The sequence below is a fragment of the Ptychodera flava genome, chromosome 21 (assembly GCF_041260155.1).
Source record: "Ptychodera flava strain L36383 chromosome 21, AS_Pfla_20210202, whole genome shotgun sequence".
Lineage (NCBI taxonomy): Eukaryota > Metazoa > Hemichordata > Enteropneusta > Ptychoderidae > Ptychodera > Ptychodera flava.
In genome coordinates, this window is record NC_091948.1 from 34920295 (window position 1) to 34938136 (window position 17842).

General features: G+C 38.0%; 2 protein-coding genes across 2 annotated transcripts in view; one reads left to right on the forward strand and one right to left on the reverse strand.

The window, feature by feature from the left end:
* LOC139122110 (large ribosomal subunit protein eL36-like) overlaps positions 1-16659 on the reverse strand; it is a 33828-nt gene extending 17169 nt beyond the window's left edge. The window contains exon 1 of the mRNA XM_070687500.1: positions 16655-16659. The gene's annotated coding sequence lies outside the window, so the exon portion shown is untranslated. The remainder of the gene's footprint in view (positions 1-16654) is intronic.
* LOC139122107 (recQ-like DNA helicase BLM) overlaps positions 1-17842 on the forward strand; it is a 50390-nt gene that overhangs the window by 9376 nt on the left and 23172 nt on the right. The window contains exons 3-9 of the mRNA XM_070687497.1: positions 1641-1847; positions 4443-4546; positions 5778-5857; positions 6186-6303; positions 6974-7023; positions 10224-10330; positions 14507-14576. Coding sequence (XP_070543598.1) covers positions 1641-1847; positions 4443-4546; positions 5778-5857; positions 6186-6303; positions 6974-7023; positions 10224-10330; positions 14507-14576 — 736 coding nt within the window. The remainder of the gene's footprint in view (positions 1-1640; positions 1848-4442; positions 4547-5777; positions 5858-6185; positions 6304-6973; positions 7024-10223; positions 10331-14506; positions 14577-17842) is intronic.

The following is a 17842-nucleotide window of genomic DNA, read 5'->3' on the forward strand; positions in this document are numbered from 1 at the left end:
CAGACAAGCGGCATTCGCGAGTATAGACAACTCTTGACGGCGATATATCCGATTCGAACAAGCTTACTCGCGTGATCGCGGCGAACTACACCACAGCGTCATGAAAATTGAAATATCAACGCTCGGATTTACAGTATTACAAGTCTAAGTTTCAATGTCAATGGAAAACTTTAAGTTCTGTTTGTCACAAAATTTATGCATCGTGCGAATTCCTGTAGGCATATATCGTATCGTGTGCAGTCAAAGTTTACGTTACCTCAACGTATATTTCACCTCAATTACGTCACCCCGGAGTCAAAATCCTGCCAGTGACATTCACGCTTCACTTCGTTATGGTCGGTGTTGTGTTCCATTGTTTGTGAATTTGTGGACGTTGTCGGACGCTGCCAGCGCTGTTTATGTTTTCAAATAGAAGGCGAAAATGTTGCCTTTGATTCATTCCTTATATCAACTGAATTAGTTATACATAAGATGTCATCATGCTGTACGTAGTATACAACGAAGTTTTAGTCGACGTTCACTCTGACTGCAGTTAGGCAGACCTCAAGCCCGGGACCTCAAGTTAGACGGGGTTTACTGTGGCCATAAAATGATCGCGTTCAGTTTATTTTACCGTGGAGACAAATTCCTTGTTCAGGTTTCCATTACATTTAGACAGAAGGTGATAATTGAAATCCCTCTTAATCGGTAACAGATAGTGTTTACCCCTCCATTAACCATCGTCCACACGTGACTTCGAAAAATCCCGCCAGTGTATGTAAATTATGAGCGTCATGAATAATCGCTCTATTGTGCGCCCACGGTCCTGTAAGTTCCTGTTTTAAAAGGTTGGACTTATCTGCATTGATTATGAATAGCTTCTCTGTAAGACAAAGGTTGCATTTCTTTGACACATTTGAGTAACTACCTGCTTTTGATAGGATTGACCACGATATATTAAATGGTTTGTCCTGAGATTTCAAGTGACAGGCATATTTTGATAATTCTGTGCTGTTGGCATATGCCTTACTTCGGAAAGATTGGACATGATTTGCATAGCGTGTTTTAAATGTGTTGTCAGTTAGACCTATGTAATGTTTCACTTGTAACAGTAGCTTTATAGATTATAGATTTAGACTGGCAAGCTCCCTGGAGTGGGCAATTGGTCTTGGTGCGGCATTTACATATGTCAGTGAGTTAACTTAAAAACTACTCTGGTCTGGCTGCTGCCATAAGGCATATAGACTTGTTACAAAATATGAATGTTAGACATAATGAAATGGTTCAGGGAGACTGAGCATGGTTTGGTACTGGTGCCAGTTGAAATCAAATTACATTTATATCCCTATGCTGTGTTGTTATGAACACGAAAATGTTTAAAAGGTTACTCATGTGGCAGCTGCCTACTTTTATTCTGCTCAATGGTCTTTTCATCAAACTTTAGAGTAACTCCATGCTTAGCAGCAGTTCTATTTTGATGTTTCACAGAAAGACCTCGGTTTTAAGGAAAATTTCAGGTGTAAATGTTGAGTGTCTATGAATCTTTCATGTTTCTAAATCTTAAAATGATATCCTCATTCTTGATCAAATCTGTTATTCATGTGTAATATTTTTGTGTTATTTTCTTTCAAATTTAAAGTATTGCTTTGTTACTTGTGCAGCAAATTTATCTTCAAGAAACCTTCTAATGAAAAATACCAAGCTACCAGTACCAGCAGACTCTCTCTGCAGAAGAAAAACAAAGTTCAGGGTAAGCTGAACTCATGGTTCCAGCCCTCCACAGAAAACCAACAACAAAACAATGCTAGCTTTTCAGCTATTAGGAAACCTCAAGCCACTGTGTCACCACTGATGAGTCCATGTGTTGAGTAAGTTGTGATTTGATGTCTTTAATTCTTCCCAAGGTAGTACTTAGATGTTTACATTATTGTAAACAATGTTTTGATATTTTTGTATGTTTTAATATGATATTATCTCATTGCCCAGTCAAGTTTGTTGTCTCTGTACAATTGTACAAGAAAATACCTTCTGTTGTTCTGTGCAATGCCAACCCGCGTTTACATGTCATCAATTTTGGTGCATCGGAAATATTTGTTGCAGCAATCTTTGATGTGCTCATGAGTATAAACAAACAACTTGGTAACCCATATTTCTCCTGCGATCAAAATTTGTGTCTAACCAGAAAATTTCATAAAAGTAAGTCATGATTATTAGAGTCTGACAAAATACATCCAGATGGCAAATTTTGAGATCCTTATGTTGAAGCTTTGTCTCCAATATGGAGTTCGTATTCGTATAGACTTGAACCCTCTGCCACCTGAACTTTTGAGAAACAGAGTACCGGGTACTTTCATGCAGTAGACGTACAGTTTGCACTGCAACAAGGGGGATCAAGAGGTCGAGTGTTGTGTCCAGGCTGCATGCTGAGCCTCTAGAAGTTGTGTAATGAAACCAATATTTTCAAAGATTACTTCAATAACAATCCAAACAATGAAAACACAAGAGTATAATGCCTGTACACTCCTTTGATAGAAACTGATAGTGATATTTAGTTTAATTCATAAATAAGAAAACTTTATTCCTCCAAAGGAAGCCTTGACTCCTAATTTCAGAAACCGTAAGATTTTTTATCAGCCTAATCTAAGACATTCCATCACATTTTTTATCAGCTCAATATTTGCCAACTGGATATATTTTCTCAATTTATCAGCTCATTGTCACCACCGAGTATAATGTAAATTTTTCACGATTATTGCACTAATCTTTAACAGATGTGGGCATAAATAGAGGTAGAGGTATGACGGTTAATTGAATGTACCACTACTTCAGGAAATTATGTGATCAGATCCAGTTACTGGTAGATGGATAAAGTTTGTGTATTGTCATAAAGTGTAATTTGATTTTATTCTTTGCATATGTTGTACAAGGCAGGATTCTTGCATAGTTGAGTGCCTAGCACTCACACTGAATTTTGATTCCGTTATAGTGATGCCAGAGGACAAAACATTACAATTGCTGTAAACATTCTAATAGGATTATTGCTTTACATTCATGTGTGTACGGGATAGAGTGAATTAAAGCTTTGATGTGTATGTGTAAAGAGGGTAAGCCTTATTCACGTGCCGCGAGCCACGATCCGCGTGCCGCAAGCTAAAGTTCATGATGCACGATTAGCATGTTAAGCTAGAAATAGGTGCATTTTCACACAAATTCACTTTATCGATTCATTTTCACTGTTAAATCACATTTAATAGACGCCTTGTATGTGCATAAAGTGGTGACCTGCGATATGTGTGTTCACGAATTCAACATGTGCTGGCCGGTAAGGGACTAGAAAAAAAATTATAGGGAGGGAGGGCGAATTTTTCAAAATGATGCTGAGAAAAGTGACTCTCCCCAATTGTTTAATTTGTTATGCCGTCCCTGTATGTGCTATTGTCAACATCAATAATACTTTATTTGACAAATATTTGCTAATTCATAATGTGACGCCTCATCCCACCTAATATCAAGGCTGTTGCACTAATATACTGGCAAATAAGTTAAATTCAGGGCAAAGGTCATCCTGGTTACTTGATATTTTTGCTGTACACTTTGCTCCCATGATGGCCATCCACTAAAAATCAGACCTAGAGCAATATTGGCTTGGTCAAATGTCATCCTGGTCGCTTGATATTTTAGCAGAAATTTTACTTAACATAAGCATCTCCATCCACTAAACTTCAGACCTCCACCTCTGTTAGCTAGACTATAATTTATAGATGTGCATAATAAGTTAGGTACAGGATGATTTGAAGGTCGAAGGTCAGTGTCCAATACCAGTCACAGCTCGATAGACACCAGCCATCTTTGACTCTTCTGTAGGATAAGCCACAGCTTAGTTGCAGAGGGGGGATAGGGCAGGTGAAAGGTCATAAATTCTCAAAAATGATATTGTAAAAATCTTCTTAATATTATCTTGGCCTAAGACCTAGATATTTGAAATATAGCAACCGTACCATATGGTCTACAAAACTAATGTACAGAATTTTGATTGATCAATTTTTAATGTTACAATTTTACGGGCAGTGTGATTGAAAAATTCTGGCCCTCCCTCCCTATAATTTCTCTCGAGTCCCTTTCTGCATATGCCCCTTGATGTAGAATTCGTAAACACACATTCGCTGGTCACCAGTTCATGCATTTAGAACACGTCGTGAAGCCTGAATGTTGATTTATCCATGAAAATGAATCAGTGAATGAAATTAGAGTGAAAATGCGCCTATTTCTAGCTTTACATGCTAATCGTGCATTGTGAACTTTTGCTTGCGGCACGCGGATCGTGGCTTGCGGCACGCGGCACATGAATTAGGCTTACCCATGTAAAGATGATGTTGTTAAAGTGACACAGTTGTGTTGGGTGTTGTTGCTTGGCAATGTACATGTAATAAACAAAGGACACAAAACAACTCTCTTGTTCACAGAGTAAATAGGAAAGAAGAAACAGTGAATACTCCAAGGCTTTCTCCCATTCAAAACTTTCCAGATTTTGAGAATTTTGATGATGATGATGACGATGATTTCATGGGTGAGTCATAGTTCAACCTAAATGTGTACATATTAATTTGATGCGCCATACCATGGGAGACACTGCTGGTAGAATTCTGACCAATCAATGCTGGAGGTGAAAAAAATTAACATCACCACATGAGATATTTGTTGTGTAGGTACCCCAGCAGACAAGACAGCTGATTGGAGAAGATTGCCCCAAATCAAGATGTTGATATGTCTGCATAATGCATGCTAATGAATCATAACTGCATAAAATTTATGTATCAGCCTGGTCAGAATCTTCTGTCCGTGCTTGGCATGAATTGATTAGACTCAACTGATTTAATCTGAAATATTACGGTCCCTCCAAACACGTGTGTGGAGTGATTGTGGATATGGTATGGTGCAATATCTTGTTATCGTACTTTGGTCTTTATTTGACGTTTACAAATCCCCCAAAGGTGAAGTTTATAGCAGTGTAATGGTAACAATAACTCCAAAATGTTCCGTTCCTCAAATATCATTTGTTTAAGCAACTGCCAAATAGTGTTACTGTATTGTTTAATTTAGCCATTTTTAGATTCTAATTTGTATAGCCATTACAGCTGACAAATACTAGTATCATAACATTCAATTTACCCATTTTTAGATTCTGAGTTGTCAAGCAAAGATTATGAGACAGGGCTCAAAATTAGCAGTAGTCCCGTGTCCACAGACTAGCAACTTTTCTCTGGGGCTACCAAATTCCATGAAATGGTAGCCCACACGGACTACCAAAGCCTGGGACCTGAAATTAAGGGAATTAAAGGTGTGCAATATTCAAATCAAATGACTTGAAAATTTACTTCATGGGCGGAATCTTGAAAAATAGCCTTTTCTTATCTGTTAACAAAAAAAATACCCCAGCTGAAGTAAAATATGCGTGGGCTACCAGCCATTGTCACTGGGCTACCAACTTGAGAAAATGGTAGCCCAAGTGGACTACCAGGGAAAAGTTAGTTTCGAGCCCTGTGAGAAAATGCTAAGAGGTCAAATTACATAATCTTGAAAATTGTCTTTACGTGTATTATACTGCCATTGACAATACAGAAAGTCATACCAAATAAAAAGTTCATAGACTCTGGAATCAAATAGCCAAACAATATAGAACTTAGTCAGAGACTCTGGAGTCAAATAGCCAGACAATACAGAACTAAGTCTTGCTGAATGCATCAACTACACACTTCAGCCAGTTTACAGTGATGTTTGTCATTTTCTCATATTTTTAGATGAGTCATTGTTCCTACCAACAGGCAGAGGAGCAAATTCAAATGTGAAAGTCTCACAAAATACCCAACAGAGACAAAGAGTAAGTTATATTGACACAATTACTCTGAGGTTAACTACAAAATACTCAAGGCATACATCTCATTACAGTATATATGGTTCAGATCATTTGTAATGCAACCAACCTCATTGTCATCTATTGTCAATCAATGTTACAAAATGCTACAAAGAATAATAATAATGTAGATTTATGATGAATACATGTGGATGATTGATTAACTGAAGTTCAAAGCATACACTCGACTGAGCAATTGCAACCAAGTCATTTTCAAAACTGATTCTTGTACAGAAAGTAGTGTTTGAATCATACCTTTCTTATGAAACACTTTCTGACCATTTTGTTCGAATAGGTACTAGTAGATAGAGATGTGATAACACAGCAGGACATAAGTTCTCAACAAGAAGAACACAGTGACTCACCAATACAGTCTGTTGCAAATAACAGGATATTGGAACATAGGCAACAAGGTAAGGTTGGCAGATGTTCGTAAACATTTTTGTTTTTACAAAATACATGTAGTTAGTGACTACTTATGCATACCACATACCTGTAGTATAGAACATAGTTCATATGTGTACCTCACTAGTGCCATATTGTTATTGGTCATATTCCAACATCATTGATATAGTTTGAAAATAGTATAGTTTCTGTGAAATCTGTGTTATTACCACATGAAAATTAAGAAATATTATAGAAAACGAATTGTGTAATAAACATTGTTTAATAATATCAAATAGTTTAGAAAACTATCGCTGGATGGCAATACCGGATACACTTGTCATTTCAATATTTATTCTATTGTACAAATTCCAATTAAATAATGTTCATTTTCGTTGAAAATGAAATAATGTCCTTGAAACTATAAAATGTTGCAAATACTCTCTTTGTTGGGTGTATGTATGGAACATGTACACATATCGGTAATAAGTTCAAGTTCACATCTCAAATATTATTTGATATGTGAACTTGAAGAAATGGATGCTCTGGAAGCATCCATACATTACACCTGTCTTCCGGCTGCCCTAGCCAACTTTCTGTCGCTCTATGTAAAACCACATAGAATGAATTAGATGAGATTCTAAAAGTTTAAATTGGCAGGAAACTAATAGATCGTGTAATTAATATCTATACCTACAGCATGTGCAGCCAAGAAGACATCAGACATGGACGGATATTGCAGCTCCAATGTGAGTAATATCGTTTCTAGTTTTAATAGTTAAAAAATGTAACTGATAACAAGAGAGTTGGTGTCTACAAGGGATGCGTAGTATTTTGCCTTGCTGTGAAACAATGTAATATGAGTTTGCCTCTGGAGTGCTGAAACATTGTGATATGTGTCGTGAAGTATTAATTAGATATTATTCTCTAATATTATTCTTCGTTCAGCGAAGGAAAATACTCGTGACGTAATAACCGTGTCACCATGAGTCGAAGACGAGTGGTGACACAATCATTATGTCACGAGTACTTTCCGTGTTGAACGAAGAAAAATATTAGGGAATAATATACTTATCACATGCACAAGCCAAGAATTCTTTATTTTTTTGCAAAGTAAAAGAAGTTTTCAGTGACGATTCCACGTTTAAACTTTTGAACTACTTTGGGAATAATATCAATACGCTGTGGGCAAGTTGTCAATCATTTCCTGTCGTACGTCGCGTGAGAGGAACATGGTTTCCATGTTCTCGTTTATGGAGCAAATGCAAGACGACCTCTCGGTCTACACGTGCCTTCCGCAAAGTTATACACTATTTCAAAGATAGCATAGGTCTAGAAATGTACCGCAGACAAAGATTCGCTATTTTTCGGGAACAAAAATCGACTGAATCTCGATGGCGTGAACACTGTGTAATGTCGCGCCTTACCCTGGTTACAATGGAACCAGCTTCGTAACCGGACCAGCTTCGTGTTCATCGTTTCCGCAAATAATTCATGAAATTCCTTAGGAATATACACTACACTATTGTGTTTTCATTGCTCTGATTATTATTGTCGTAGTCTATGAAAATATCGATTTCATTACATGACTTTTGGAGGCCTGGACACTGCACTTGAGCCCTTGTTGCAGTGGAAGCTGTATGTCTACTGCATGAAAGCACACAGTGCGTCGAAAGTTCAGGCGTCGACGGGGTCTATTCGAATACGAATCCCCATTTTCCTTGAGGACGCATGTCCTCTATAAAAAGGGGCAAGGCAATGGTGGCATTCACTGTGTAAATGGATGAGGTAGAGGTAATACACAGGCTCAGGTTCCTGTAAATGCGGCTTTTTCGCCTTTATCGATCACAAAAGGTCAAACATATACTTACAAGTTATCATTGTAAGTATATTTGCAGTCAAGCGATGCACTTGCAATCAAAAACTGATAAGATCTGAGGAGGATTTTTTAGGATTTTTGTGCATCGGTGGTGAAAATCTAGGCCTGAAATGGCTGTTGGTGGTTTGAAACTGGTTGTCAATCAAACACTTGTGTAAACTTGACGCGCCAATCAGTCGCGTGTTTATAGAGTCCTTGTCGTGTTATCATTGCACATAGCAGTCAATACATAACTCACCTTATCTAGCTAATGTGCAAGTACATGGCGGATAATAATGATGGTCATACAAGTGATCTTGCCATTTAACAAACACCAACAAACAGATCTCTGTTAGGCAAATATAACAACTAACCCCATGCACACAAATTTCATGGTTCTGATGTTCAACCATCAGCTGTACATACGTCCCTTCACTGTCAACACGATCACTAACATTCTTACACAGTGTTGTGAAATTTTACATACAGTCACAGTCCCTCCATTCACTAGGAGGGACTGTGATATGGTCAAATATTCTCCGAGAGATGAGAGACTATGATACATATGTATTAGCTATTCTCTGTTTTTAAACTGTAATGGCATTGTAAAGAGCCTTTTGGTATGTAGTCCTGAGAAAGACTGTTTTTGCTGATCTAGCTATATGTCTGACGTATTGGATCATGGTTGCTCTACCCCATGTTCTCCAATTCAATTAGGGTCTGTTTTCAAGTAACAAATCACTATTTTATGATGGCAAAGTTTAATACATGATCTCAGCAAAGGTGATTATCAGTTTGGTTTTAGACAAGATTTATAGATATATTATTTTTCTTCAAAAATGTATTTCTTGATCCCAGTACTGAAATGTCCATTGTTTTCCATGAATTAATTGATTTAAGCATTTCTATATATCAGACAATTTCTGTATGAAGACAGCAATACAAATTCTAGGGTTTTTTTTGTCTTGTTTATTAAATACTTTACAATGAAGTACATTGTTAAAACATGCCATTCTACGGCTCTTGTGGAGCAGACAGTCTCAAAATTCAACTACATGTACAAAATACTGGGGTTGACTGTTTGCTTGCAGAAAGATACATGTTTGCGATGCAGTCACTGTCTTTCTTATTTGCCCCTGTGTCAGTGCCCTTAATACTTCAGTTTAGTGTTACAGCTTTGTTGCTGAGAATATCAATGCTGAAAAACACAGAGTCATTAAGTCTGTATGATATATAAACCCTTTTACCATTGTATCCCCTCATGGATGAGTCAAGGACATGATTCTAACATCTGTGGAGGCATTCTTATTCATTGAGACGTTATTTTGTATGATTTAGGTGACAATGTTGATACACAAAGTTGATACATACAAAGTGAAAATTGCAATCTTCAAAACTGTTCCTAGATATACTGTTTCCTTTCTAAAGCTAGCCTACACTGAGAAATATACATGGTATGTCTGTCTGACCATGATAATAGTCATTCATTGGCCTTTTAAATTGATCATGTTTTCTAAACAGCATTAGAATTGTGTTGAGTGTTGAAAGTAAAATAGGGACATTTTGATCAGATTGTGTTGTAATTTTTGAAGTAAACAATGAGTATTTGGCTGTCTTTAGGCACCTCATACATGAGATTAAGTTTGTAATAATGTAAATTTTTTTTACCCTAATGGCTTTGTCTGACTGACTGTAAATGGTATGTGAGTTTGTCATATTTGTCTTGTATCAGCTGTTTCTGTGTGTTGTGTTAGGCTGTGGTGTCTCTAGAATCTAACGCAAGTTAGCATTTACTGTTTTATCTTAGTTCTATCTTATCCTGACAAGTCTAATAAAAATAATGTACTCTTCAATCGAATTACCTTGGTCTCATAATGAATGAGACTTCACTCAAAGACAAGGCATACAAATGAAATTAGTGAAATCTTTGTATACATTGAGTAATCTTACAATTTTTTGATATGATCATGACCATATTTGACAGACAGATCAGTGTTTTCATACCAGATTGTGATGGAAAAACTTCAGACTTTGTTTTGATTGAATGCCAGCTAAAGTGTCAATATATATATGTATACTTGTCTTCCACAGATACTAAATTGTGAACAGCAAGATGGAAGCACTGCCAACACTACTGCCAGCTTTACTTCTAATATCAAGACTCCACCATCAGTGCACAATACAAAATGTGATAACAGGTATAACCCCATCATTTCCTTGCATGTCTGGTTTGAATAAATAAGCCAAAAGAAAACCAGTGGTCATGCTTAGTCTCAAAGGTAACAGCATTATGACCAGAGTTTTGCCGGTGTTAGTGAGAAAACTGGCTTCCTTAAAGTCTCTAATTGTTTACAATATTGAGTATGGTAGGTAGCAATGATAAACCACCCTTAATTGACATGGATGTGTAAAGATTCAAAATGTATACATCCCTTAGATGGATGTTACCACTATTCTGCAGATGACATGCTTGGTGGTGTGTCTGTAACATATTTGTATCATATTCCTGGTAAAGTCATTGAAGTAAGGGAAATCTTAAATAACAAGAATAAAAGTGGTTATCATTTCAATAAAGGTATCACTTTCAGCTCATGTCTCACGGGCATGGCTTGGTGAGGTCAGCAAAGTATAGTTTCTCTAATCATCCCATGCTTTAACCCATGCTTGTTAGGTACATGCATTTTCCCATGGCTTCAAATTATGCATACCAGTCACAGACACACCATTCAAAGTCTCTCAGAAAACAAAAATCAATTGTAGCACTTGCCACTCTGCACAATTGCAGTTGGGATCACAGAATCACTCCACGGATTGACAAACTACTAGTACCTTTGCCCAAACCATATAGCAAGCATACAACAAACCTTCCAACAACATGTGCTGATCACATTGAAAGATATTTTTGTGGCCAAACTAAAAAAAATGGTGCCTAAAAGGTATCTCTGCCGACCATGCTTTGCAAAACTCCACCATGGATCGGAGATGGAAACAGTTTGAAGGTACATGTACTTGGTGATGATGATGACAAATTTAATGAAAGAACAATTCCCATTGCAATGCCAAAAAGGTATCAAAAAGAGTTGCCAGACATTCCTAACTCCATAAATTGTAAATTTGACAAAAACTCACCATATTCAGTTTCATGTCACAGCTATCGTAACACAGCATCGCAATATGATTGACATTACAAGGACTTGCCGCTGCCAGTTCCCCTTGTAATAAAAACATTATTTCCATTGAAAATAGAGTTCACTGCTTTCTTTGTAATGTCAGTTAAAGTCTCAATGGCAAAAATCTAGCCATGATTTCCTTGGGTCACTTGTAAGTCTTATGGACATTGTGACCTTGTAAGATGGAAAGAATTGTATGGTATACTTCTTACCAGCCATTGTTAGTCCCCATGGACACCGTCCGGGGGACTTATAGGTTTGGTCATGTCCGTGCGTGCGTGCGTGCGTCCGTCCGTCCGTGCGTCCGTCCGTTCACGCAGATATCTCAGAGACGCCTGGAGCGATTTCGTTCAAACTTGGTACAAGGATAGTACCCTACCTCATACAGATGCACGTCGATTTGTTTCACAATGCGATCAAATTTGGCGGTGTTAGAGGACTTTTTAGTTTTCACCTCCATAGACTCCCATGTATAAGGCAGTCAGTCCATAGACTCCCATGTATAAGGCCGTCCATAGACTCCCATGTATAAGGCGGTCCATAGACTCCCATGTATAAGGAAGTCCATAGACTCCCATGTATAAGGAAGTCCATAGACTCCCATGTATAAGGCAGTCCATAGACTCCCATGTATAAGGCAGTCCATAGACTCCCATGTATAAGGCGGTCTATAGACTCCCATGTATAAGGCAGTCCATAGACTCCCATGTATAAGGAAGTCCATAGACTCCCATGTATAAGGCAGTCCATAGACTCCCATGTATAAGGCCGTCCATAGACTCCCATGTATAAGGCGGTCCATAGACTCCCATGTATAAGGCAGTCCATAGACTCCCATGTATAAGGAAGTCCATAGACTCCCATGTATAAGGCAGTCCATAGACTCCCATGTATAAGGCAGTCCATAGACTCCCATGTATAAGGCGGTCTATAGACTCCCATGTATAAGGCAGTCCATAGACTCCCATGTATAAGGAAGTCCATAGACTCCCATGTATAAGGCAGTCCATAGACTCCCATGTATAAGGCAGTCCATAGACTCCCATGTATAAGGCCAAGAAAAATAAAAATTTAGTTTCTCATAGTATTCATATTGCAAAAAGGATGCAGTGACACAGTTTTTAGTCCCCACAGATAAAGTCCAGGGGGCTCATAGATTGGGTCATGTCAGTCCGTGAGTCCATCCATGTGAGTCCATCCGTTCACGCAGATATCTCAGACACTTTGACAAATGTCACGTGACCTTGGTGACCTTTGACCTCAATATACATATTTGTCCATAACTCAGTAATCACTAATGCTACACCCTTCATATTTGGTATGATGGGACAGCTTATGACGCCACATATTGTTCCTCATTAATTATGTGCATATCTAATTTTGAGCGAGCCAATAGAGCCAGAGGTCTGATTTTTGGTTTGTAGGGATAACTTAGCAATACAATTTTTTTGACAAAATGTCACGTGACCTCAATGACCCTTGACCTCAAATATACATATTTGTGCATAACTCAGTAACCACAAGTGCTACACTCTTCATATTTGGTATGAAGGGACACCTTATGACGCCACATATTGTACCTCATTAATTATGCGCATATCTAATTTTGAGCGAGCCAAAGAGCTAGAGGTCTGATTTTTGGTATATATGGATACTTAGCAATACAATTTTTTTGACAAAATGTCACGTGACCTTGGTGACCTTTGACCTCAAATATACATATTTGTCCATAACTCAGTAACCACAAGTGCTAGACCCTTCATATTTGGTATGATGGGACAGCTTATGACGCCACATATTGTTCCTCATTAATTATGCGCATATCTAACTTTGAGCGAGCCAATAGAGCTAGAGGTATGATTTTTGGTATGTAGGGATAACTTAGCAATACAATTTTTTTGACAAAATGTCATGTGACCTCGGTGACCTTTGACCTCAAATATACATATTTGTCCATAACTCAGGAACCATTAATGCTACACCCTTCATATTTGGTATGATGGGACACCTTATGACGCCACATATTGTACCTCATTAATTATGTGCATATCTTATTTGAGCAAGCCAATAGAGGTAAATGTACGATTTTTAGTATATAGGGATAGACTATAGGATAGAAATTTTTTGACAAAATGTCATGTGACCTCTATAACCTTATACCTACAATACACGATAATGTCAATAAATAAGTAACCACAAGTGCTATGTCCTTTATATTGAGTAGGTTGGAAGAACTTATGACAACACATGCTTAACCTCGTTAATTATGCCCATATATAATTGTGGCCAAGCCAATAGAGCTGGAGGTCTGAATTTTGGCATATATGGATTAATTAGCAATACAATGGTTTTTTTTTTTTTCAAAATGTCACGTGACCTTGATGACCTTTGACCTTCAATATGCATATATATGCATATCTCAGTAACCACAAGTTCTTTACGCTTTGATTTTGATAGGATAATAGACCTTAAGATGTCACATCTTGTACCTCATTTATTATGCACATATGTATTTCTTGGCTGGCCAATACAACTAGAGGTCTGATCTTTTTTCCTGATTTAGAACCATAACTTATACATGCCTCTTGTTTCAAATTGGGAACAATGACATAGACCTATGTGTCCATAGATCTGAACATATACACTCCAGTGATACTTCTTAATGACCTCATTTCCCTGCCCCTCAAGACTAATACTCCTATTACAAGTGGGGACTATGTCATTGACAATGACTTGTTAACCATATAATGGTGCTGTGAACGACACATAGGCCTGTTCCAACAGGTTGTCAAGGGAGGGTGCCTGCCCAAATAAACACTGCGGACTAGTAAGTTGCAGTGTCATTAGACTCAGTAGAATATGAACATTGCAATTGATGTGTTTTGCCCCAGAGTTATCACTTGTCAGTTACTGTGTGTGTCCATTTGCTTTCGCAAATGTTATGTGAAAAAATGTAAAATCTTTTTTGAGAAAAAATAAACATAAACATTGTCATTCAGCAAAAAACAGGCAGGTTTTATAATCCATACAGCAATCAAAGTCTTTATATATGTCAAACTGCAAATTTCCTTTAAAAAGTGTATTTAAAATCAGTACACATACAACTGTATATATGGTACAATTATCTCATCCTTGTATATAGTGAATGCACCATATCCATGTATTAAAATGAACTTCTAAGATCTCTATTTTGTGTGCTTTTAGGAGTGAAGAGTCATCTCATAATCTAAATGACCTTTCTAATGACCCAGCTCTGTCACCTCTTGTTGACCAGGTAAAGTAATTATAACACATACATTTAAACTAAAAGGTGTGGAACAAAACCAGTTCATCAAACTATTATCATTTCAGGATAGGGAATATTTTCCATGCCTGCGTGTGTACATTGTAAGTTATTCTGCTGGTAGCTTCAACAATGTAGGGCCGGTAACAGTTACTTCGTGTTCGTGTCGGCTACATAGACGATCTGCCCAATGTACAGATCAAAATCTACATGTAGCCAATGTACAGACCTTAATTATCGATTATCTAACTTGATAAATGTGAATACTATACCTGGCACCTCATGAAGTGTCCTCTCCAGGGTGCAAAACAGCAGTTCCCCATGTCTTGTACTCGCTTTGCTTCTTGAAAAAGGATCAAGGAATGACAATCACCCTTTGACCACACAATAAGTAGAGCTTTGTAATTTAGACTCCAGTAGAACCACAGCATGACTCTGATGACCGTCATGATGAGATCGGTGAATAATCCTTTTTCTAATTACTATTTGAAATGCATGTCAACATGGCTTTTCATTTGATCTCTGTTGCTCTGTACATCAATGAAAGTGCACTCCAGGCTCATTACTTCGTATTTTTCTCATAAAAGAGCGAATTTTGAGAAATGCTGTATGAGTCATTTCATTCATATTGAATTTACCCCATAATATCTTCCTCCAGCCAGCATGTTATCAGAACTTACCACAGTGATTATCAATACAAGGATAGTGTGATTAAGCAATAAACCACACCCAGCGATGGTCTACCATGAGATTTTGACCAGTTCACGACATATATGCATGAGCGATAACGATTGCATATGTGGAGTGAATCGTGAATGTAGCACACATACGTTTCAACCAACCAGATCGCTGTATTTGCGCCATCAATATACTGGTATGACAGTAATTTATTCAAATCAAATTGACAGACAGTGTGGCAATAGTAGCAAAAGTCAAGAGTGTTAGCACCCATGTGTCTCAAAACAAAATGCAGTAACCCTGTTTTCCAAAAACTGCTAGTTTGCTGTTGGGTAATATATACACAGCAAGAAAACTACAGGCAGATTTCAGTACATGCCTGTAACAGGGTCTGATCAGTACCTGTAACAGTCCCTAAGAAATAACCTCTGTTACAGGACCTGTAAAATTGGTCAGATATCAGGGGTGTATGAACAGGTCTGTATCAGGCCTGGTATTACAGGAATGTATACAGTGATGTAATTTCTGAGTGTATCCAGTGCTGTGACCACATGACTGAAATACTGGTGTACAAACAGTGGTGTGTCAGTGTTGAATTTACAGGGCCTGTTACAGGGTCTGAAAATTTATCAGATTTCAGGGGTGTATATTTTCGAGGTATGTAAGGGTAGCTCAAACCCCCAACTGGGACCGCCAACTGGGACTCCCAGTTGGCTTAAAATGCACTCTGGGACCGGTCCCAGTTCGCTTCTGGGACCGGTCCCAGAAGCGAACTGGGACCGGTCCCAGTTGGCCTCTAGGACTGGTCCCAGAAGCGAACTGGGACCGGTCCCAGAAGCGTACTAGCTCGACGTAACTGGGACCATTATGATTGCGGGGAAACACACTTGTATCAAATGAACTGTACCATGGAGGTAAGGTACCTCCATGCTGTAATGACGAAACCATAATATTAATGGAAAGAAGTTCCCCATCCCACGATATGCCTTTTGTAGCAATTGTATGCTCTTGTTTTATTCATATTCTCTGTTACTGTTGTGAAAATTATGTAATTATGTTTTTTGTGTGGGAAAGCTAACATCTCCCAGTTTCATTCAAGGACAGTCAGGTCTCATTTCAATTCTGGGACTCGTAGCTCCATAGAGCTATGACAGACTTACAGACTGAAATAGAAAACACTGAGACAGCATATACTACATATAGCTACTAGCTGTCAATGAAGTTTTGAAGCAGTGCATGTTGTTGACTTGTATATTCAAAACCCTTTGTCTTAAAATGTAATGGGACTATATGCTCATTGATGTCTATTTTTTCCTCGCATCACAATGAAATGATTCTGCTGTAACAGTACATGCATGCACTAATGGTTGCCCCTCTCCTATTTGTGTCTATCTGTTCAGAAATATAACTAGGTCCAAATTAAGATATCAGTCATATACTGCAAGTGAATTGCAATTCTATTAAAACACAGCGGGTTTTCGTTCAATGTTTTGTTTGCTGTTTTTAATGTAATGAAAGCCTTGATGAGTTAATTGCTAGTCTTGCACAGTTATTTTCATCTCCTTTTTCATCTGATTCAGTACACAGTCTCTCTATCAATGTGATCCGTGCAGTAAGATTTCAACACACACCATAGCACAGGACTTACTAGTGCTAAGAATGAGTACATCACAGTAAGGCCAAAGTAATCAAATTCTTTGTTTAGCGCACCCACTCAAATGTTTCGAAACATGAGCGGGAAGGCAGTACTAAAACACATACAAGAAAATCAAAACACACCTTATATTTTCTTGATTATTTCCATGTAACAATACAAAAATCATCAGAAACTTCCTTTCATCGTGATCATCATAAGTTATACTACAAGATGTGAAATTTTGTAAACAGGAAAGCTCAGTAAAATCCTATTCAAACCATTGGCAGTAGAAAAAACCCTAGTATGTGCACATAGACAAAACAAAGAATTAAATTACTTTGGCCTTTAATAGTTGGGATCTATTAAATGTGGCGTATACCTACGATTATGGCAGAGTAAAAAGATGAAAACATTAACAGATTGTTAGTATTAAGTACCAGTAACTGGGTTTTTCATAGTGGTCCCAGTTCACAAATTGGATGTGTTCCTGAAGTGTACTGGAACTGATCCTGGAGGCCAACTAGGACCGCGGCCGCGGTCCTAGAGTTAATTTTGAAGCCAACTGGGACTGGTCCTGGAAGCCAACTGGGACCGGTCCCAGAGGCCAACTGGGACCAGTCCCAGTTCGCTTCTGGGACCGGTCCCAGAAGTGAACTGGGACGGGTCCCAGAGTGCATTTTAAGCCAACTGGGAGTCCCAGTTGGCGGTCCCAGTTAGGGGTTTGAGCTACCCTTACATACTTGATATTTTCAGAAAAATGGGCCAATTTTGATGACAGAAATGAATACAGGCATAATTGTGTACATTAAAAATTATTGACCCTGTTACAAGTCTGTATTCACATTGCTGTGTAGTCCTGTAAATACAGTGATGGGACAGGCAGAAAATTCAGGCCCTGTCACATCACTGTGTCTACAGCACTGTATATAGCCATGTCATCACA